This window comes from Chinchilla lanigera, unplaced genomic scaffold (genome assembly GCF_000276665.1).
Source record: "Chinchilla lanigera isolate Chin_1 unplaced genomic scaffold, ChiLan1.0 scaffold00160, whole genome shotgun sequence".
Classification (NCBI taxonomy): Eukaryota; Metazoa; Chordata; class Mammalia; order Rodentia; family Chinchillidae; genus Chinchilla; species Chinchilla lanigera.
Window position 1 is genome coordinate 1,782,396 of NW_004955561.1, and position 21,657 is coordinate 1,804,052.

General features: G+C 53.3%; 1 protein-coding gene across 2 annotated transcripts in view; it reads right to left on the reverse strand.

Moving 5' to 3' along the window:
* Window positions 1–21,657, reverse strand: part of Atp2b2 (ATPase, Ca++ transporting, plasma membrane 2) — a 123,973-nt gene that overhangs the window by 54,461 nt on the left and 47,855 nt on the right. For both annotated transcript variants that reach the window (XM_005413071.1, XM_005413077.1), the window contains exons 4-7: window positions 19,657–19,854; window positions 11,757–12,014; window positions 10,872–10,997; window positions 327–452 (exon numbers count right to left, since the gene is read on the reverse strand). In XM_005413071.1, coding sequence (XP_005413128.1) covers window positions 327–452; window positions 10,872–10,997; window positions 11,757–12,014; window positions 19,657–19,854 — 708 coding nt within the window. The remainder of the gene's footprint in view (window positions 1–326; window positions 453–10,871; window positions 10,998–11,756; window positions 12,015–19,656; window positions 19,855–21,657) is intronic.

Below are 21,657 nucleotides of genomic sequence, written 5' to 3' on the forward strand. Positions count from 1 at the left end.
TACTCCTTAGCAGAGCGATAGTGAGACCAGGTTCTATGGGCTATTCTGTGCTGTGACTGAAGACTCCACAGCTTGGGCCGTAGCCTGGGCCTGCCCAGAGGGGAAGGAGGGGCCTCTGAAACACAACTGGACAAGACAGAGACCCAGACGAGACCCTGAGATGAAACAGATAGAGCCCCCTGGCCCTGGAGGGCCTTGAGGACGGAGGAGGGGCTGTTGGCACAGGGTGTGGACAAAGAAGTCACTCAATAACTAGTTTGTTGAGTGGCCCCAAAAACAGAAGTGGCCTTAGAAGTGCCATTCATGGTCTGAGGGGGTGGGCTTACCTTTTTTGTCTTTTTTTTCTTCCTCTTCACCACCAGCACCCAGCAGCGTAAAGATGATGCCAGTCTGAGAGTTCACACCCACGGCAGTCACTACCATCCGTCCTGAGCCCTCCATCACGTGTGTCCCTGTGGAAGGGCCAGAACCCAGTTACCATCTTGTGGTGGAATAGGAGGAGCAACATCCCCCTAGCTCCCAGCTCCCTGACCCCTGCGACTGGGTGCTGCCTGCAGTGGTGAAGGCAGCTCTGGGATGGGCCTGGGGCTGAAACGCTGCTGCCCTTCAATTCTCAGTAACCGCCCCCCCCCCCAGCTCCGGACCCTGACGGCCGACTACCCTGGCTAGAGCCAGAGTGGCACCTCCTCCTGTCTCTCTCTCCTTCCTCTCCTTCCACACAGGTCAATCGAGGAACACTTTTCTTCACCATAGTACCTAGAGTCTGCTTAAATTTGTAACCAGGATGACAATACTAGGCAAATCCTACACAGCACTGCTTAAAACTGGGTGCTAAAAATCTGTGAGAAGAATTTAGGGGTCTGTAAATGTGAATGAGAAAAAAATTGCATCTTTATTTTTTTCACAAGCCTTTCACTGAAATTTAGCCTCTTTCTTCACTATGAATGTAGGCAACACTCCCGAGGAGTGACGTCACCAAGTGCACAACAGTCCTGGATTTTGACGTCAGTGTGCAGTGGTCGAAGACTTCGGTGCTCATTCCTGTGTTACCACCAAGCTGGTCACTACTGCCCACTAGACCTTGTTTTGTGTGGCCACCAAGAAGCACGCCCATGACGGTACCACGCCTTTTTCACTCCTTTGTTTCCATATAATTAGCTTAGTCATTCAGTGTATTTAATTTCACATACTTTGGAGTTCTAAGTAAGGGTGGCATATGCTAACATGAATCTTCTCTGGGAATTAAGGGTCCCTTTGATAGAATTCTAGGTTGCTCAAATTGGGTTCCAAAAGGCCTCAGAATTATTTCAAGGCTCTTCAGCGGGTAGTTCTGCCCATGTAGGGCTGAAGGGCTCTGCTTCTGCTTGTCTTCTCTTTGCGGTTTCTGGGTCAACTTCTGCTCAAAGAATCTGGTTGCTGCTGGAAAGTAGGCCCCTCTGCTGTGCAGGCTCAGAGTGAGGCATCTGAGGCCACATGGGGCTGTGGCACAGTGAGGATGGAATTCAAAGACGGAAACAACGGAGTGCTGGCCTTAAGGAAATTCTGACACATGCCACGGCAGGGCTGAACCTTGAGGGAGTTATCCTATGTGATAGTTGCCAGTCTCAAAGGGACTATGAAGACATAGTATAGCTCATCTCTGAGGGCCTCCCTGTCTCCCAATTTGCTTCAGACTTGCAGCCTTGGTCTGCAAACCCAGGCAGAGTGTCTCTGCGGTAAGAGTCAATGTCGTCTATCTGGGCCAGGGCCCAAGGCACTTCTTGAGTAAGGAACCCCTGCTTCCTTTTCCAGGGGCTCATCCACTTGGCCCGTCTCTCCTAGGGTCTGAGTGTATCCCGTGTACACGTGCATGCCTGCATGTGTGGCACACTAGCATCTTGGGCTCTAGGGCCTTGGGATCTTGACATTCTCTGCAGAGAGACAGACAGACTGACAGGCAGAGACAGGAGAGACAAGCAGACACCTCCAGTGAGCTCGTGGAAGCAGGTAGTTGGCCTGTGCGTGCACTGATGGGACTAAGCCAGGAAGGCTCACAGGGCCAGGAAGCCCACAAGCTGTCACAGAGCCCAGATTCTCTGAGGGTGAACCACTGGCGGGCTCAGTGGGGACCACAGGGTGACTCCAGATGAGACTCCAGGCTGAGTAGCCCAGGCCTTGTGGCCTCCCGTGGCAGGCAGACCCTAGAGCCACTCTGCTCTATGAGGCCCACGCCTGGGACCCTGGTCCTAACACAACCCCTAACCAAGAATTTTCTTGGGCACCAGCTTGGCTCGTGTGGGGCTGGGAGAGTGGCTGTTGAATCTCCTCATGACACAGAGGAGAAAGCTAGTGTCACCAGGGTGAGGGCTGGCTCAGGAGCACAGAGGCTGTGTTCACAGAGCATGCACAGAAGGGACGGCGCCCAGGCTAAGTCCGGAAGCACCTCCTGGGCACTGGGCGAGGCACTGCTGGCTTTGCTGAGAGCTCACACAGGCTCTCCAGGAGCAGGAGGCTGGCCGAGAGGCAGCTCCTTCACGCTCCCACTGGTGGGGGCAGAGTGGTGCCTGAGCTCTGCTGTCTCCCGAACCTATATCCAGGCTACTCCACACTTTACCAAGGAGACAAGGAGGCCCCAACAGCCTGGCCTCAGACACAGGTGTGAGAGGCTGCTGGAAAATGAGGTGCGGGCTCTCTAGCCTGGTGGCCGCAGGGCGGCTGTCCATCTCCCCAGCAGAGAGGAGGTGGAAAAAGATGCAGGGGGCCAGTTTCCACCCAAGATAAGCAGACCTCAGATGCCTTCTGATCTGATCACTCCCCTCGTGGTGGCAGCGAGAGCCGGCAGCTCTCCTCCCTGAACCATGGTGGGCCAGAGGGGCAGCAGCCGGGGGAGCCCCGGCCCTGAGGCCCCAGCACTGGACAGGAGCAGGGGACTGGTTCTCTGCCCGGTTCTCCTCCATGTCCACCAGTGTCCCTGGACACTACTTGGCCAGTGTCACACTGACCTCTTCCCTGAGGGCTTGCATGGCTTGCTGAGGGACAAAGAATGCTGTCAGAGCCGGAAAGGGACCCTAGCCTGTCTCCTGGCCCTGCCTGCTGGTTCCTGCCATGAGGCCTCTGCTTGGACCATGCAGCTCACTGGACTTCGTGCCCAGTGCGTGCCTCTGCTCGAGGTCTTACTAGCTGGATGCCTTCTCCCACTCCACTCATCCTTCTCCTGGAGCCCCTTGCTCCCAGCAAGGGGTTTCCTCTCTCCCTTGGAGCTGGCCCTGTCTTCTCCTGGCTGGGCCCAGGCCTAGCTCCCTCATGAGATCCTGTATCACTTGAGGGCAGGGCCTGAGTGCAGTCTCTTCTTGGCCTCCACAACTCTGTGCCTGGCTTGTGGCTGTAGCCCCAGCACTGCCCCCCTGCACCTTCTTTTCTGTGTTCTCCTGAGTAGCACGGCACCAATAAAGAAGAGTAGTGTCCCCCAGGAAACCATCTTCACAGCCTCTGCTGTCCTGGCTTGGGCCCTGCTCCATTACCTCCCTGAGCTGTGCCTTGTCCTGCAGTGGGACCCTGGGGGACCAGTGTGGCTGTCTTCTGGCAGAAGAGGAGGGGAGTGGTACAGGCAGCTCCCCAGGCAGCTCTGGGCCACCTGGGTGGGACAAGAGGTGCACCAGTGAAAGGTCAGCCAACCATCTCTCTCCAGGGGAAACCGTAGGGCCTTGGGTCAAAGCAGAGTGGCAGTCCCTGGGTGTGAGGCCCTGGTACCAGGACATTACTCTGCCCCTGGACACCATCTGTGGCTCCCAGCCCCTCTAACTGCCCAGGGAACACTTCAGAACATGCAGACTTCAGCTGGTGTGTGGGTTTACCCAGCCCTTCTTGGACCTCAGTTTTGTCATCTGTGAAATGGGAAAGCATGTAGCTGGCTTAGGTCATCACCTCTCAGCAGTGGTGTCTGATGTGCTGTGTCCTGGGTCTGGGAGACCAAAGCTACATCCTGTGTGGGGCATGCAGCTCCATCTCAGGGGAAAGAGGTTTTTGATGGGGTCATAGGCAGGACAGACAGGTGTCATGCAATGCCAACCGCACACCGGGCTTGGGCCACGTAGGGAGGGTGCCCTGTGGGCCTGTCCTCCGAGAGCTCACAGTCTCTCCAGGGTTGAAGGCAGCAGACAGGCACAGAGACACCAGATACAGAGCACCTCAGGACCCAGTGCGCTGCTAGAGGACAGAGCTGGGCAGAATAGGAGGCTGGGACTGCAGCAGCAGCGCCTCCGGACCAGTGCTTAGGCTTATGGAGGGGGTGCTGGCTGTAGAGGGGCAGAGGACTTGGGGACTCTGCTTGGCACTCAACAGGGAACTCCTGGAAGTATTTTGAGGGGGAAGCGAGAGAGATGGACGATTAATTGAGGTCTCACTCTATGCCAGCACTGTCTGAGCAGCTTCTCCCGCTGTGTGAGGGTGGGGTGATGTCACCCCATTTCCAGGCCTCCAGCCAGCGAGGGCAGAGCCAGTGAGGGGCTGCAAGCTCAGTCCTTCCCACCTAGCTGGCAAGGCTTGTGGGGGGAGACTGAGGTACAGCCCTGAGGAACCGGAGGGCAAGATGCAGGAGGGAGCAGTGTTTTGCTTCCCTGAACTCCGTCCCTGACCCTTCAATTTCTTTTTCAGGGTGGGGGATGGACCCCAGGCCCTCATGCACCCCAGGCCCATGCTCCACCATTGAGCCACACACGGCCCTCCCTGGGATTTGGACCTGGCTGCTGAGGGAGGCTACAGGCCACTGCCCCTCCTGCCCCAGAGCCTGGTCTAGATGTCTGCTGCTGTGGGCCCACAGTCTTATGTCCTGGGAAGTAGGGTACACTGTGTGCTCAGTGGCAAAGCTAGAGGAGCCGTTTTACACATGGGGCTGCTAAGCCCAGAGAAGGTGGATGACCCACCGAGGCTTCACAGTGGGGAGTCGGCCTGCAACCCCCGACCTGCTAGCCCTGACTCAAGGAGCGAGGTCAGGGAGGCTGCTTGAGGCCATCTCCTGCCTCAGGCACAAGCACCAGGCAAAGCCTATCCACTGTGGCCCAGACGATGCTCTCCACCACCACTGTAACACAGGGCCCCAGACAGCAGGCAGAGCCTCCCCACTGACAGCACTGGGAAGTAGGTTCTGGCGCAAGCACAGTCCCAAGCCCCTCTGCCCACCTGTGGTTTCTCTGGCTCAGAGAGGTCGAGTGGTGGCCCAGGGTCACACAGCTGTGAGTGGTGGAGCTGGAACTTGAACCCGTGCTCTATCCACTACACCCCGCTGCCTCTCATGGAGAAGAGGCAGGGTAGTGTAATGGAGAGAGTGCGGGCCGAGCAGCAGACCAGGCCTTCTGCAGTCATGGTGTCATCCTAGGCGGCAATGGCGGAGGTCCGCTCGGTGCTTGGCCTGGCCTTCCGCTTGAGGGGGCAGGCAGCAGGCACTGGGATGTGGCTAAGTCCCCAAAGAGGTTACAGCCTTGTACTGAAAATGCTCTGGCTGGGGAGGGGGAGTATGGTGGGGTCCCTGGAGCTGGCCCTGTTGCTGTCTGACTCTGCATTTCTGACCCTAGCCCTCCATGACACCCTGACAGTGTCTGCTCATTTACTTCCCAGGTGAAGTCACTGGATGGTGCCTCAAACAGGCCACACTGCCGATGATAATGTCCACACACCATCCTTGGAGGCTATACTGCCAATAACAGTGTCCATACCCTGTAATTGGCTGTGCTGTGGATGACAGTGTCCACACCCCATCCTTGGCCATACTGTGGATGACAGTGCCCATACATCATCCTTGGAGGCCACACTACAGGGTGACAGTGTCTACATGCTGTCCTTGGCCACACTGTCCTCAGAGGCTGTGGGAGGAGTAGTGAGCTGGGGTGGCTTGGTATGCAGCCTGGCTCTCCTGCTCTGGGCCTCAGTTCCCCTAGCTTCAAATTGGGGCAAAACCGGGGCTCTCTGGGATTTCTGAATCCCTGGAGCACTGCACACTCACAAGCCTGGGCATCTCTTATAGTAGGGACTGCTGTTCTCAGGGTACGCAAGGGGTCGAGACAGGAGGGTTAAAAAGCCCTGGCTCTGTGAAAGACAAAGCAGAGAAGAGAGCCGCTCTGCACTGAAGGACAGAGAGGTGCAGCAGCCAGGAGCCTTCCAGGGCCTGCATGTCCCCATCCGGGGTAGGATGGTCGCCGAATGTGATTACAGACGGGCCCTTCCTTCGGGAAGAGATCATGTCAATGATGAGCTGACTAAATGCTGCGGGACCTGCTGTCCTTAGGAGAAACACCTGTGCCTAAGGGAAGGCCACGTGCCTGACTGAGGGAGAGGGGCTGGTGACAGGAGCTGCATTAGTGGGAGGACGTGCACAGGCTCCCCGCATACCATCTGTGCCACTTTTCTTGAAGTTTGAAGTAATCTTAAAGTACACTAAACAAGTAACTGCAGGCCATGCATTGTAGGGTACACACACATTGCTTTGTCTATAGGGACTGCAAATCAATCGGAATTCTGAGCCAACCCTTAAATCAGGAGGTGGACTCCACAACAGTGTGGACTTCCAGCTCTCTCCAAGTGAGCAGGGTGCCCACCAGGTGTCCACGGCTTCAGGCAGCAGTGAGAGCAGCTGTGCTCATGCCTGGGTGTCCACACTCCCTGCAGCCACACCTGTGGGAGCTGGTGAGGCGAGTGTTTCCACCTGCCCGGAGGACACAGAATTGGTCTGCCTGTCAGTGCTGGGGACCCACCCTAGGGTTAGCTGCCCCCGGTGCTGTGCTCTTCCTGTCCCAGTGGGGCAACTCACACTGCATTGTTTGCAAGGACAGCTGTGCCTGTGTACCCTGAGTTCCCCTCAGCAGCCCTGCGAGGTGGGCAGGGCACCCACGGCATGACCTGTGCACTGGCAGATGTGAAAGGACTTGGCTTGTATCCTAGGCCAGATATGGCCGAGATGCCTGAGCCATGGCTTTGGCCTTACAAGGGCAAGGGCCACGCTGGCTCTGGTGAGCAGGGGCCTCCAAGCACCACAAGGCCCCTGCAAGTGCCTGCCTGGCCCCTGAAGGTCCCTTCAGGGTTGTTCAGCTGAGCCATGAGGTCCCCGGCGTGCTGCAGGTGTCTGGTCTACACAGGGGCCACATGTCTGGACGCAGGTGTTCAGGACAACCTGGCAAACAGAGACCAGGGCAGGCCCCTGGCTGGGCCAGAGGGGGACCAGCACGAGGGTGGAAAGGAAGAGGCCAGTGTAGAAAGCTGGCAAAGGGCAAAGGCAGAGGGGGAACAGGCACTCCTGAAAGCCAGGCTAGGCGCCAGCCCAGGCGTAGGGAAGGAGAGTGTCCTGAGCACACTCTCCTTGAGTTCCCTGGGCTCCACCCCCATCACACCTCCACTGACCTCCCTGGTAAACAGAGGCTAGAAGCAGGGAAGAGACATGCAAGTCCATTCAAGAGCTCATGTCAGCTTTCTTTTTTCAGACAAGCTCTTGCTGTGCAGTTCAGGCTGTCCCTGAACTCACTATGTAGCCCAGGTTTGGGCTCACTATGTATTCCAGGCTGGATTTCTCTTGGTGATCCTCTTGTCTCAGCCTCCTGAGTGCTGGGAACACAGGTGTGCACAACCACTCTGGGCTCAGGTCAGCTTCTGCCGGGCAGATTCTCTGCTGTCTACACCTCTGCCTGGTTCTCTTTCTGCACTCAGGAGACTCAGGGCTGAAGTGGGGTGTACCCTCCAGAGGCCTTGGGCTGGCACTGCACTCCCAGTTGCCTGGTGTCTGACAAGAGGACCAATGTAGGAGTATAGCACAGCCACGTGTGTGTCTGCATATGGCCAAGGGTAAGTGGGCCTCTGGAAGTGAGACCACAGTAGTCAGACCTGGTCTGGAGGTGCAATGTGGTGCATCCTGCTCCTTGTGTGAGGTGGTTTGTGCAGTGTACAACTCAATGCACAAGACTGTGCCTGCATAGGCCAAGCACAGTGCAGAATGGTGCAGGGTGAAGGTGTGTCTCCTGCAGAAAGAGCGTGGCCTCAGAGGCTGACCATGACCTGGAAAGTCTGCATGGAGGTGGTGGGGCCTGAGAAGACAGCAGGACTTAAATGAACCAAGAGGAAGGCAGCAGGGGGCTGTCCCCAGCAGGTGGAGGGGCCAGTGGAAGGAGGTCTCTAGGGCAGGGCGGTGGGCACATCGAGGGAGTGCTCGGGCAGGTGGGTTCCTGCAGGCGGCATTGCAGGCTGGCTGCCCTGGAACCTCCCCTTCAGTCTAGCTCATCCTGTACCTGTGATCTCCATGGGCTCTGACACTGGCTTTCCTTCTGTTGCCTCCCTGCCCTCATGGGTGCTGCCAGCTTGGTGGGCACAGTTTCTACCTCGAGACAGGACAGAACTCCGGGAGAGGCTGCCTGAAACCTGCCCCCAGGGGAGTGGCCACTGGGTCAGCACGTGTCACAGAAGTCTTGGGCTGCAGCGTGCAGCGTGGCGATGTCCCCAGGTTTCCAGAGGCCTGCTCCATCTCTCTGGCCCTCCAGTCAGCTGGCTCCTTCAAGGCCGAAGCTATTGGTATGACGTGGGCTCAGGGGACAACTGTGACATCTGGGATCACGTCCTTCTCATCTCAAGCTCACAGTTGCCTGCTCCTGAGCTGACCACCAGCCCATACTTCCCAGGATGCACTGGACGCCTGAGGGAATTGGAGCACCTAGCTCTGTACTCCGGGCCCTTGTTTCTCCCAACTGCCGCAAGGGGCTGCAGGCCACTTACAGGTTTTCATGGCCTCTCCCCAGATAGACAGCTTCTCCTTGGTTGGGAGCAGGAGCACAGAGCAGAGAAGAGCCCCCGACACTCCCAGCTCCCTCAAAACTCTGTTTTCTTTCTGGCTTTGGCCTGGAACAATCTGTTCTTGACCGCTACCTCTGACATCTCCTGATACTTGGTGCCCTGTTCCCTTTGGGCCCTCCTGCCCCGACAGCCTGTGACTTACCCTCTGCTGCTGGCTGCTTCCTGCCCCTATTTCCCATCCAGGCTTTTTCCAGGCTGTCTGCCTGTGTGTGCGTCCCCACCCCCGGTCTATGAAGCCACCTGGCCGGTGACTCTGAACACTTTCTCTCACCAGCCTCCTGCCAGCATCCTGCCCTGCAGTCCCTTCTCCAAACTGTCTGGAACCTTTACTGCCGTTCAGCACAGGTTGGCCTCCCCCCGGGCATCTGCAGGTTGGATGACTCATCTGGAAACTTCCCCAAGGGTACTCTCTTTCTGTAAACCATTTCAGCCTGGAGGTCAGGGCCCAGGCCACAGGGCAGAGACCATCTCGAGCTCTTGTGTGGCCCAGTGTTCCAGGTGGGCCGGTGAAACCTTCCCTTGGTCAAGCCTGGGGACTGTCCACTTTGTACTCGCTGTCTCTCTGCTGGGACTGCTAGTCTCTTTTTTCCAATTTTAGCTCAGAAGCAGCCTCATCAGACAGGCCTCCCCTCACCAATGCAGGAACCTTCCCCTGCAATGTGTCTTTATCTGATTCGTCATCCATGGAGCCCACCTGACCTGCTTGCCTGCTTGTTCCTTTATTGCTGGTCTCCTTCAGTAGATTCCAAGCTCCAGCTCCAGGGTGACAGGGACCTTGTTTGTCCCATTTGCTACCAGCACACAGGAAATGTTTAATTAACAGATGTTGGTTGAATAAATTCTGGCTAAATAAATGCCCCAGGCTGATTCTCACTCCTTTCTACTACCCTCCCTGCAGACTGGCGTATTTATAACACATTCCACACTCCTCTAGGCCTCTGGGCCTTTGCATACAGCTGCAGATTGCGAGGAGGGCCTTTACTCCACAATTGGACTTGGCAAACTCCTACTCAGTCTGTAAAACCCAGCTCTACACTATCTCCTTTGGGAACTCTGTCTCTTTCTTGGCTTCCTCACAACACCTCACATCTCTACTGTGGGATTAAAGTGTGTGCATAGGGCTGCTCCTCAGGCCCATTTAGCCTGGGGCTTTGTAGGAGCAGGGGCTGGGTCCGACTCAGCTTGTAGAGTTCCTGTGCTCTGAGGATGTTTGCTGAGCATGGCTGGACAATAAGGCTGGGGCTCACTCCTGCAGGGTTTTCCCACCCACTCACTTGCCCACAGCCCCCCAGCAGCCAGAGCAGGCTTCTAAAAATGCAAATGCCACCAGCCACTGTTTAAAACCATCCCAGAGGCCAGGCATCATGGTGCACAGCTGTAATCCAGCACTGAGGAGGTGGAGGCAGGAGAATTGTGAGTTTGACGCCAGCCTGTGCAACTCAGTGAGACACTGGCTCAGCAAAGTGAAATGAAACACACAACAACAACAACACTCCTGAGAGTCCTCAGCATACTCTGAATCATTTCCATGTTCCTGGTCACCGTCCATGAGGCCTGACCTCTGGCCCCTCTGCTCTTCCATGTTGCTGGAGGTCCTCCAGCTCAGTCCTGCCTTTCCGCCCCTGGGCACTCACAGACTGGTTCCTTCTCCTCACACTGTCACACCCTTGCTCAACACAGCCTCTGAGAAGAGGCCTTCCCTGACCTCCAAGACCCTTGCTACACTATCATGTCTGGAACTTTTACATGACCGCTCTCTGCTCATTGACCACAAGCTCCTTGCGGCCGAGCCACACCCAGTACTATCTGGGGCCTGGTGTACATTGCTTTTCCACAGAGATTGTCACCTGGCTGATGCCTTCCTGTCTCTGATGAGAGGGTTTCAGTATTGGGCTTTTCAGTAAACAGAGTCACTAGCAGGCAAGTCCCGTGCGTGGGGAGTCTCTGTTTCTCATTCACCATTGTACCTGGCCCACAGCAGGGTTAAGTGTGCTGTTCTCATCAGGGGCTGAACTTCCTGAGGTTCCAGAGCCAAGGTCAAGGGCTCTCGAAGGGCTGCAGCTCACCTGACAGCAGCATGGGGTCCTTGTCCACAGACTTGCGCACCTGGTCCGACTCCCCGGTCAGGGAGCTCTCATCGATCTTGAGGTCGTTGCCTTGGATGAAGAGGCCATCAGCAGGTAGGAGGTCGCCTGGAGGGAGGAAGGAAAGGTAGGAGATAGTGGTCTCAGGGACCAAGAAGTGGAACATCCCCTAAAGAAATGATCATGAGGGAAAGTTCATCAGGGAGGATCTGACCCCCAGAGCTTCTGGCTGCAGAAACCAAGATGGCACCCTGGCAGCTAAAGAAGGGACCAGGGGAACTGCACAAGGCCTGGGGACTGCACTGAGGCTGGGCCCAATCACAACCCAGATGTGCACTTCACAAAGTGTTTCTCCAGGTCTGGCTTGGATTTGGGACCCACTTCCTCTCTTTGATGACAGCCTATCCACATTCTTGAAGTTAATGTCACAGGCCCAGGGTCATTCACTTCTGCTTTCTCAAACAACTTCTCTAGCTTAACAGCCCTCTGTGCACAGCCAGATGAGGAGGGGAGATGAATTTCACCTCAGACGCCTTTTGAGGAGTAGAAGTCCTCAGAGCGTAATATTGAGAAGGCTCCTGCGGCTGCTCCCAGCTCAGAACTGTGGTTGGTTAGCAAGGTCTGTTGTGGGTAAAGGTTTGGAGCAGGGGTACATGATCTACATCATTTCCATTTAAATGGATTCTGGAATCCTGTCTCCTCTAGGCACTGCCCGTCCCTCTCCCAAAGTGCTTCAGATTGCAGCCTGCTTGGGTTCAGCTTTCAGGGATGTACCCTTCCCCGGGCTAGCCTTCTGTGGCTGCCCAGCCTGTCCCCTTCTGCCCAGGCCCCCCCTCTAGGGGGTGGCTCAGTGGCTGGGTCACTTACCATATTTGATCTGGGCGATGTCGCCGACCACAATCTCAGCCACAGGGATCTGGACCACCTGGCCAGCCCGAACCACGGTGAACTTCTGCTCCTGCTCGATGCGGCTCTGCAGGCCCCGGAATTGTTTCTCTTTGCTCCAGTCATTGAAGGCTGTGACCAGTACCACGCAGATGACTGAGAGCAGTATGGCGGCCCCCTCAATCCACCCTGCTTCTGCCTCTCCTTCATCCTCAGCCCCGCCCTGGGCTGTTGCACATCCTGCAGACAGCAGAAGGAAGCAGGCAGTGGGGTCAGACCGGCAGGAGGGCCTCACTGCCTGGATCTGTTGAGTGATAGAATCCATCCAGTTAGGGGCTGGGGATATAGCTCAGTGGCATGGCACCTGCCTAGCAAGCACCACGGTTGTGAGTTCGATTCCCGGGAACAAAAAAAAAAAAAAAAAAAAAAAAAGAATCTATCCAGTCCGCATGTCTGGGTGCCAAGTTCCGGGCAAATAACTTTACAGTAATCAACTCACCCTGCCCACTTCCCAGATGTACAAGCTGAGGCTTCAAACAAGCTCAAGTGACTAGCCCATACTTGGAAGGGTAGGTGGGAGCAGTGAGATCTTGCTTTAATGCTGGGCCCATGGGGTAAACAGAAAGGGATGCAGCAGGCACATGAAGTCTGCAGTCCTAAGATCCGAAGGTGGGTTGGCCCAAGCTGCTCTCTCCATCCCCACAGCAACCCTGAGAACCAGAGTAATTCCCCACCCATAGATGACAAAACTGAAACCCAGTGCAGGGAGGGGCCACAGTGGACGGGACTAGGCCCAAATGGCTGGCTGTCTCTACAGCAAGTCCCTCCAGACAGCATCTGTTACACCCTAGAGAACTCAGAGGGGTATTTTCCAAGGGGACCGGCAATGTGCAGTACCTGCTGTGTGCCAAGCATTCTCTCTTACTTGCAAACTGGCTGAGTGAGGGAAGAGATGTGGATCAGAGAGAGGCAGTGACTCCCTCGAGTCACACAGCAGAGCTGGGGCTGATCCTGGCCTGTAATCTGACCTCAGCCTGGGGCTCCGCACTGTGTCCCATGGAAAGTTGCCACAGGCTCACATGGCTAACCACAACATCCACTTTGACCTCCAGATAGAGGACAGCACCTTCAAACGACCCCAGCAGAGCAGCTGGAAAGGCAAGGGTCAGAAGCTCTGGGCAAGAAGGGCAAGAGCTACCCAAGAAATGTTTTCTAGCTCTGCTCTGGGGCATGGGGCAAGCTGGTGGCTCTGAGCTTGGGAAGGGAAGCATCACTGTGGCCAGGCAACCTGTGTGCCTCGGGAGCTGCAAGCGCAGGCTCAGCAGCTGCTCTGTGGCTGGTGAATAACCTCATCTCGAGGTGTCCTGAAAGCCACATTTTGATCCCCTTGGGAGTTTTGGGCCTCTCCAATAATTTTAAACAGTTTGGTTAGACTGGCTTTTGGTAGTAATGATGGTCACAATCCTGCTAGTGAGGACTGGCACTGGGCCAACCATGAGTTTGAATCCTTGCTGCGTTACTTAACTGCTGGGTAGCTCTGAGGGCTAGTAAAAAAACATGGTGTGTATTTAAATAAAAAATTACAGCAAAAGACACTGTAATGAATCCTCAAAATACTTCCCTTCACTTGAACACACTTACCCCATTGTTCTTGGCACTTTCTGAAGCAGTTCTGGGAGGCTTCTTTTTTTTTTTTTTTTTTTTTTGAGACAGGCTCTCGCTATGTAGCCCAGGCTGGCCTCAAACTCACAGTGATCCTCCTGCCTCAGCCTCCTGAATGCTGGAATTACAGGTGTGCACCACCATTCTTAGCCTGGAAGTCCTCTTTCATGAGTGTCTTTATCAAAAATATGGTGAATGCTGCTGGCTCATGCCATCCAATGAAAAGGCAGGTTCATAAGAACACTACAGTGTGTTCACATTCATCTTATGCACAGGATCTTGCACTGTGCAACTTCTGGTTCTTCCCCAAAGCCAAAATGACCATGAAAGGGAAAGGTTTTGAACTGATTCAGCAATTGAGGCAGCCATGACACTACAACTAAAAACACTTGCAACATCAAAAAAAATGAAGTACTTAGGAAATAAGCCTAACCAAGGAAGTGAAAGATCTCTATAGTGAAAACTATAGTACTCTGCAAAAAGGGAGATTGAAGAGGGTATCAGCAAATGAAAAGATAACCCTTGTTCCTGGACAGTCAGAACCAACATTGTCAAAATGGCCATATTACCAAAACTGATATATAGATTTAATGCAACCCCAATCAAAGTATAAACAGAATTTCTGACAGAACTAGAAAAAAGTCTCCTAAGATTTATGTGGAATCAGAAGACACCCAGAATAGCCAAAGGAATCCTGGGCAACAAAAACATAGCAGGAGGTGTCACAATCCCAGACTTCAAATTATACTACAAAGCTACTGAGATGAAAACAGCATGGTACTGACACAGGAACAGACTTTCAGACCAATGAAACAGATAGAGGATGAAGAAACAATCCCAAGCATGTCAAGTAACCCGATCTTTAACAAAGGGGCCAAAAGTGCACCCTGGAGGAAAGATAGCCTCTTTAACAAATGGTGCCCGGAAAACTGGTTGCACACATGCAGAAGATAAAAAAATAAAATCAAAATGGATCAAAGACATAGATATTAAAACAAAACTTAACCTGCTGGAGGATAAAGTAGGTAAAACTCTTGGGGACATAGGCACAGGAAAGGACTTTATAAACAGAACCCTAATTGCACAAGAAATAGCATCAACAGTCAACAAATGGGATCACATCAAATCAAAAAGCTTCTGCATAGAAAAGGGAAGGATCAGCAGAGACAAACTGCAGAATGGGAAAGTATTTTTTTTTTTCTTGGTAGCTATTGTTCTGATAGAGGAGTAATATCTAGAATTTATAAAAAAATTTAAAAAGCAGACTCCTCCCAAATAAAAGACTCAGCCAAAAATGGGCATCTAAAATGAATGGACACTTCTCAGAAGAAGTAAAAATAGCTAATGAATACAAGAAAAAATGGTCCACATGTCTGGCAATTAGAGAAATGCAAAATAAAAAAACACTGAGATTCCATCTCACTCCAGAAAGAATGGCTGTCATCAAGAAATCAAATAATAATAAATGCTGGCACAGGGGTCACCATCCCAGCTGACCCCCTCAGCAGGGAGGGGTGGAGCTGCGCTGGGTGGCTATGGGGTGTAGGGGTATCAGCGTGGGTGCTTCCTCCACAGAATAGGAAGCAGCATCTCTAACAGCATCTGCTTGTGCTCTGCGGGGTGAGTGCCCTCCAGGAAGTGCTCCTGGGCCCTCTCAACCACCTCAAGGGGGAAGCTCTCATTGCCTCCATTCTGCAGATGAGAAAACCTAGCACAAGAGTTGAATACTGTAAATATTTAATTTTTAAAAATTATTACAGCAAAAGACACCTTGCAAGTGATCCCCCTGTAAGTATTTCCCATCTAAAGAGACCCTCCCTTCCAACACACTTATTGCATCATTTCTGAAGCAGTTCTGGAAGTCCTCTTTCTTGAGCAGCTTTTTTTTGTGGTGGTGGGTAGTTTTTTAATACTTAAAAGTCTTTTATTTTTTATTTTGCAGTGCATGTGTTTGCATTCATCTTAGGGAGTGGGTGCATGTTCTTAACACACCTTCATTCTTTTTCTTCTCCTTCCCTTCCCACTTTTCCCTCCCCCATCTCTAGATCCCCTTTCCATTTCTAGGTCCTTGTTTTTTAAAATTACTTATACTTTGGGTTTCTCATATGAGTTATGTGATATTTAAACTTCTGGTCTGATTTCTTTCACTTAACATTATGGTCTCAAGGTGCTTCTATTTCTCCAAATGACTCCAATTTATCCTTTATAGCAGAGTAGTAGCCTGTTATATATAAATTCTATGTTTTTTTAATCCATTCATCTGTTGATGGACAATAGGCTGTTTCCAAGATTTAAACATTATGTGTTGTGCTACTATAAACTTAGGTATGCATGTATTGTTATAGCATAGTATCTAACTTTTTTGGGAAAAGATCTAGAAGGGGAATAACTGGGTTGTATAGAGTGTCTAGTTTTAGTTTTCTGCAGGTAGAGAGTAGGCTGGTGCTCCATGGGAGAAAGCTTGTTGAGCATGTGCTGGCCCTGGACTCCATCTCTAGCACCCAGAGAAATATGAAGAAACAAAACACATCAATCTGCACATGTTTTCTAAGTTCTGTTACACTGCTGATGGGGAGTTGAAGCCCTGTTGTTATGGTTTGTGTCTGGATGTCCCCCCAAAGTCTCATGTGGTCATAGGTAGGGCTTTTTCAGAGGTGGCTGAATCTAGAGTGTAGGACTGATTGATGGTGCAATGCTAGGATTAAGGGTGGGTGATTACTAAGTCAGTCCACTGACTAGTTTGGTACCACCTTAATCCCAGTAGCCTGGATACTATATAAGGGACAGAAAGAAGCTTGTGTTCTCCCTCTTGCTTGCTTTTGCTGTCCTTCACTTGCCACGAGCTGTTTCTTCTGTGTGATGCCCTCTGCCCTGCCACTCTGCCTTGGAGCCAGCTGATTATGGACTGAAACCTCCACAAACTATGAGCTAAATAAACCTCTCCTCCTTTAACTTTGGGTGTTTTATCTCAGCAATAAGAAAAGTAACTAAAACACCTTGTATATCAGTCCCACCCCTGCCACAGACATGCTGTGTTGCCTCAGATGAACACTGGAGGTCTCTGAGCAGGGTCTTCCTCCAGTGTAGAGTGATGCTGGTGATTGGATGACCAGTTGCAGAGGTCCCAGTGCCCACAGCCTGCCCCGAGTGCCTTCCTCTTTCATCCTGGCTCATCTGTCTTACAGAGGGAAAGGATCCAGGCTCAGGTCCTCATCTCCTAACCTGAGTGTGAGTCCTTACAGATGGATGAGATGATGCCTGAGCAGGAGTAGGCAGGGCAAACGCGGTGGTGAACCAGGCAGTATGACCTCGGTGACAACACTGCCATGGGACAAGGCTGGCGTTACCAACCCCCTGAGCACCCGCAGTGTGCACACCCTGTGCTGTGGCCCTGCATGCCCGTCTCTAGGTCTGCACAGTCCTGTGTGCCTCACTCACAGATGTGAGAGCCGAGGGCCATCACTGCTGGGGAGTTGTCAGGCCTGGGTTTGTACCTGTGTCCCTTTGGGACCCGAATCCCCACATTTCTAACTGCTAAACACAGGCCCCACCTCTGAAAGGTGGTTCTTCTGGTGGGGTCAAGAAACCCTCAGTGCTGGCCATGGGAAGGAATCACCTGTGCCTCTCATCCTGGCTCTTTGAGACTGACTCCGAGGAAGGAAGCCCAGAACTGGCTTGGGAGCCTCAGCCATGTCTCTGGGGCAATTCTAGGGTGGCCTCCTGCCCCCCAGGCCTAGTTCCCTCATCTACCTGAGGTAGGGGTGTCCATTTTCATGAGGGCCAGGGGGTGCCAATGGCAGGTGATGGCAGGATAGGGATGGATTGGATGGTGCAGTGGCCCCAGAGCTGGGGGCAGGCAGGGCCAAGAAATGACCCCCCAAGCCAAGTCCTTCCCTTCCATGGGCAGTCCAAGCAGCAGAGCCAAAGTGACCCAGCTAGTCTGCAGCTGTGGGGACACGGGGTCTCCCCCTGCATCTTAGATCTTTCTACATTTTTTAACATGCTAATTGTGTGTTTGATTTTTAACTGAAAGAAACATTTGCCAGGGGAAGTGTAAAGACTTTGGGCATCACAAAGTGAAGAAGCTGGAAAGGCCGTAGCCCTTAGCCCGTGCTCAGTGGCCGTGTCTAGAGTGACAGAGTGTGGGGAGGTAAAGTGTCCATGTGGAGTTGAAAGTCCTGACTTTGAGCAGAAACGCTTTGCTCTGGTTCCCTCCCCTACTCAGAATTCGAGGACAGATTCTGGAGCTGCCCTCAAGACCAAGAGTCTGCATGTGAAAAACACACTCAGCATCAGCTCCATAAACGTATGGATTACTCAGACCAAGCTGGGGACGGGCCCATGCCAAAGGAGAGCACAAAGGAACTGACTGGCTCTCTCAGGGGAGGTACTGGGAATGCAGGCTAGGGTGAAGACTAGAGAGGGTGGGGGTGGCCATGTCCAGGACAGCAGCAGTGTCAGCACCTGCAGGTATCACTATGGGCTGGGCATGTCACCTCCGGCGAGAAAACCCATCCTCAGAGCCCAGCATCCTCTGAGATGGGGTCAGAGAAGGGAGGTGAGTGACTTAATCAGACAGCTGGGAAGGGAGGGAGGCAGAACTGGAACCCAGGGGCATCTGGCTTCAGAGCATGGTTTAACCACCCCATTCTCTTCCTGCATTCAACGTGGTGGGGAGCTGGGTTGAGGGTCAGAATGAGAGAGGCCGAGAGAGAGTAATAGAAGGGTAGGAAGGGAGAGAGGGGATTCTTATGAGCAAAACTCCCTGTTCTGATCTTCCAGGACAGTAGTGGGCACTCTTTCTCTAAAAGGCCACTCCCTGACACAGATAGTGTGGGGGAAACGTCACATTTAGACCACGGAATGGAAATTTCATGTTGTGTTCCCACTCTATGAAGTGATGCCCTTTTGATTCTTTTCAGTCTTAAACAATGTCAGAAACATTCTTAACCCAAGGCCATAGCAAAAGAGGGGGCAACCTAGAGTTGGCCCAGGACCAGTTAGCCGATCTCCATACCAGGACTTCAGAGCTCTGGTGTCATTCTGCATCCGGCTCAGTCCCCAGACGGTGGGGATCCAGGAAAGTCCTGGCGACTGAGGTGGAGGTATACAGTCAGGAGTGCTGTCATCAGTGTGAGAGAGCAGGGTTGGGGCCCTCACAGACAAGCCTAGATGAGGCTGTCCAAACCGTTTCCAAAGCCAATCTTCACAGGACAAAATGCAATTGTTGTGTTTTGGAGTTTGCTTTTGTTTTTGAGACAGGGTCTGGCTATGTAGTTCAGGCTGGCCTTGAACTCACAGTGATCCTCCTGCCTCATCTTCCTGAGTGCAAGGATTACAGGTGTGTGTCACCACGCCCAGCCTGCAACTGTTGTGTTATAACAAGAGGACCCTCCTTTACCAGCTGGGTACTGTCATTTCAATGCTCTTGGGTAGAAACTTTTATATATATATATATGTTCATTTATTTATTTTGTCCTTTTGAGACAGGGTCTTGTTATGCAGATCAAGCTGACCTTGAGCTCACTTTGTAGCCCAGGCTGGTCTCGAACTCCCAACAATCCTCCTACCTCAGCCTCCCTTGTGCTGGGATTACAGGTGTGCGCCACCATGCCCAGCATCTGGGTAGAAACTTAACACCTATGTTCACATGTGGATGGTGCTCAGAGTGGGGTGTTAGGAGGTCATTAGTGTGATCTGGGATGGCATGAGTGGCTTTGTAAGGGAGGCCTGAGCTGGTACACTTGCTCTGCCTTCCATGGGACGCCCTCCTCTAAGTCAGGACACAGCGGGTACCAGACCTTGATGTTGGACTTTTCAGCCTCCAGAACCAAGAGAAATACATTTCTTTTCTTTACAAACTACGTAGCTAGCAACATTTTGCTAAAATGGATTTAGACACAAGGTGATCTCTAGCAAATGAACTCTGTGCTTTGTTTTTCTCACCTTTAAAATATGGAAAGCATGGCGCCTCTCTCATGGGGTGTTGGAAGACACTTCCTCCCAGAGCCAGGCACACTGTAGTGCCCAGTAGGTGTCCCTGTGATGCGCACTGCTGCTGGTCTAACCCGCACCTCCACCCAGGAGGCTGGGGGCTGAGGGCTGGTCCTCACTCCACCCTGGCTCCCCGGCAGGTCCTGCTTCTGTGCCTTGGTTTCTCCTCTGAGCCTGAGTGGCAGTGGCTCTGAGCCCTCATGCCCCTGTGTGGGCACCATCTTACCTTCATTGTTCTCGCCAGGAGGGTGGTAGAAGGAGAGTCCTAGGGAGATGATGGCCGCGATTTCCAGGATGATGAGCGTCACATCCTGCAGCGCTTCCCACACGAGCTGCAGGAAGGTTTTTGGCTTTTTTGGAGGTATAAAGTTTTGCCCGAAAATCTGCTTTCTTTTTTCCAGGTCTGGAGCACTACCCGGCAAACCTGTGGACAGAGTTTGGCAAGGTTGGCTCGGGGAGACACACGTGTGCATCCCCCAGACTGCAGGAGAGTGGGGAACAAGAGAGAAACCTCCAGCACCTGGCCCAGGACCCCAGCATCTCCACGCACTTTGGACTGAGTGGGTTCCTGTAATGCCAGAGAACCAGGCAGTGGGCTGGACAGTGGGCCCAGAGAGATACAGATGCCCCTGGACTCCCAGTGGGGTTCCACATGGATAAGCCTATGGCAAGGTGAAGAGTGTAGGTTGAAAGTGCGTTTCATGCACCTCACTAACGTCACAGGTAGGCCATCTGAACAGCACTCGAACACTTCCATCAGCTTGCAGGTGGGCCCAGCCCCTCACACAGCCTGTTCTATGGTAAAGTGAGTATGTTATGGTAAGTTAGTTCCTACCCAGGGTGGGTATATAGGTGTTGCTTTCCCACCCTTGTAAAGCTAGACTTGCAAGTTGAATCATCCCTAATGGGCACCATCTGCACATCCATGCCCCAGATTGGCCTGTGAGTGAGTGCAACCTCCTTTGGAAAGACAGTCCTTACATTAAAGGTCCCGAGATGGGGTTATCCTGGATTGTCCAGGCATGCAGAGTGACACTGACACAGAGGCAAGATCCATGAAAGGTGTGGGTGGAGATAGATGAAGTAGCTAAAGCCAAGCAAAAGCGGGAGCCTGCAGGAGCCAAAGTAGGAAAGGGTGATTCTCTCAGAGTCTAGGAGGCCTTTGGACTTCCGGCCATCCGCGCTGGGAGAGAACAGCTGCCTGGGTGTGGTGATTGGCCATGGCAGCTGCAGGAGGTCACAGCCCTGTGCTCCTTGCACTGTGCCCTGGCTCCTGCCCTGTGTCTGCTTGAACTCCCAGCCAGCACAGCACAATGGCTGAGTGGCTCACTTCATTTTCCATAATGGTCTCCGCTGGGCTCTGAATCCCACGTGGATGGCACCAGCTCTCTGAGCCTCAGTTTTCCCTCTGGTGGAGAGGTTAAGGGTGGTGCACAGGGTGGTTACGAGTATTGAATAAGGTAATCATGCTGGTGTCGATCATTCATCTAACAACTATGAAGGCCCAGTATGACTGGAGCCAGAAGCAAGACAAAGCACCCTGGGACAGCCTCCCAGCAGGGGTGTCCATGAGGTCCCTCCTTCCCTGGACTGGGGCAGTGAGGACAACCAGGTGCAGCCCTGTCTTGCAGCCAGGATGGAGCAGTTGGGCCCCACTGCACCCCATCCCTCATTTCCAGCGGCTCCTCTGGCCTCCCTTGCTTCGCAGCCCTGGGAAGTGCCTCACCGTGTCGGATAGAATCTCCACCAGCCACTCCAGCCTTGGGATCTGACTTTCAGTCTCTGATTGCAGCCTTGTCTTTCACTATTTGGCCTTGTCCCAGCTACACCAGGAGAGCCCTGGTGGATGCCTACTTTCTCCTGCTACCATCTGCTCATGGGGGGCCCCCTGCTGTCCCCATGGTTCCCACTGTCCTGTCTGTGTGTCTCCCCTAAGCTCACTTGCACCAAAGTAGGGGTATTGACCAAGGGACGAGTCCAGGTGAGGCAGAGCTGGGGAGGCAGACCCCTCATGGGGGACACAGGTGACAGAGACAGCTCTGGGGGAAGGACTGCTGGTGTCCACTCATCCACGGGGACCCTTGGAGCCCAGTGCTTGCCCTGGCACTTGGCCCTCTTTCCATGTTACCCTATGCCACCCCGTGTTGTTTGTTTTCCACAGCAGATGTCCCGGCATTCTCCAGCCTCTTCTCCTCCTGAGCCAGGGACCCTTTCCTCCTGTCTGCAC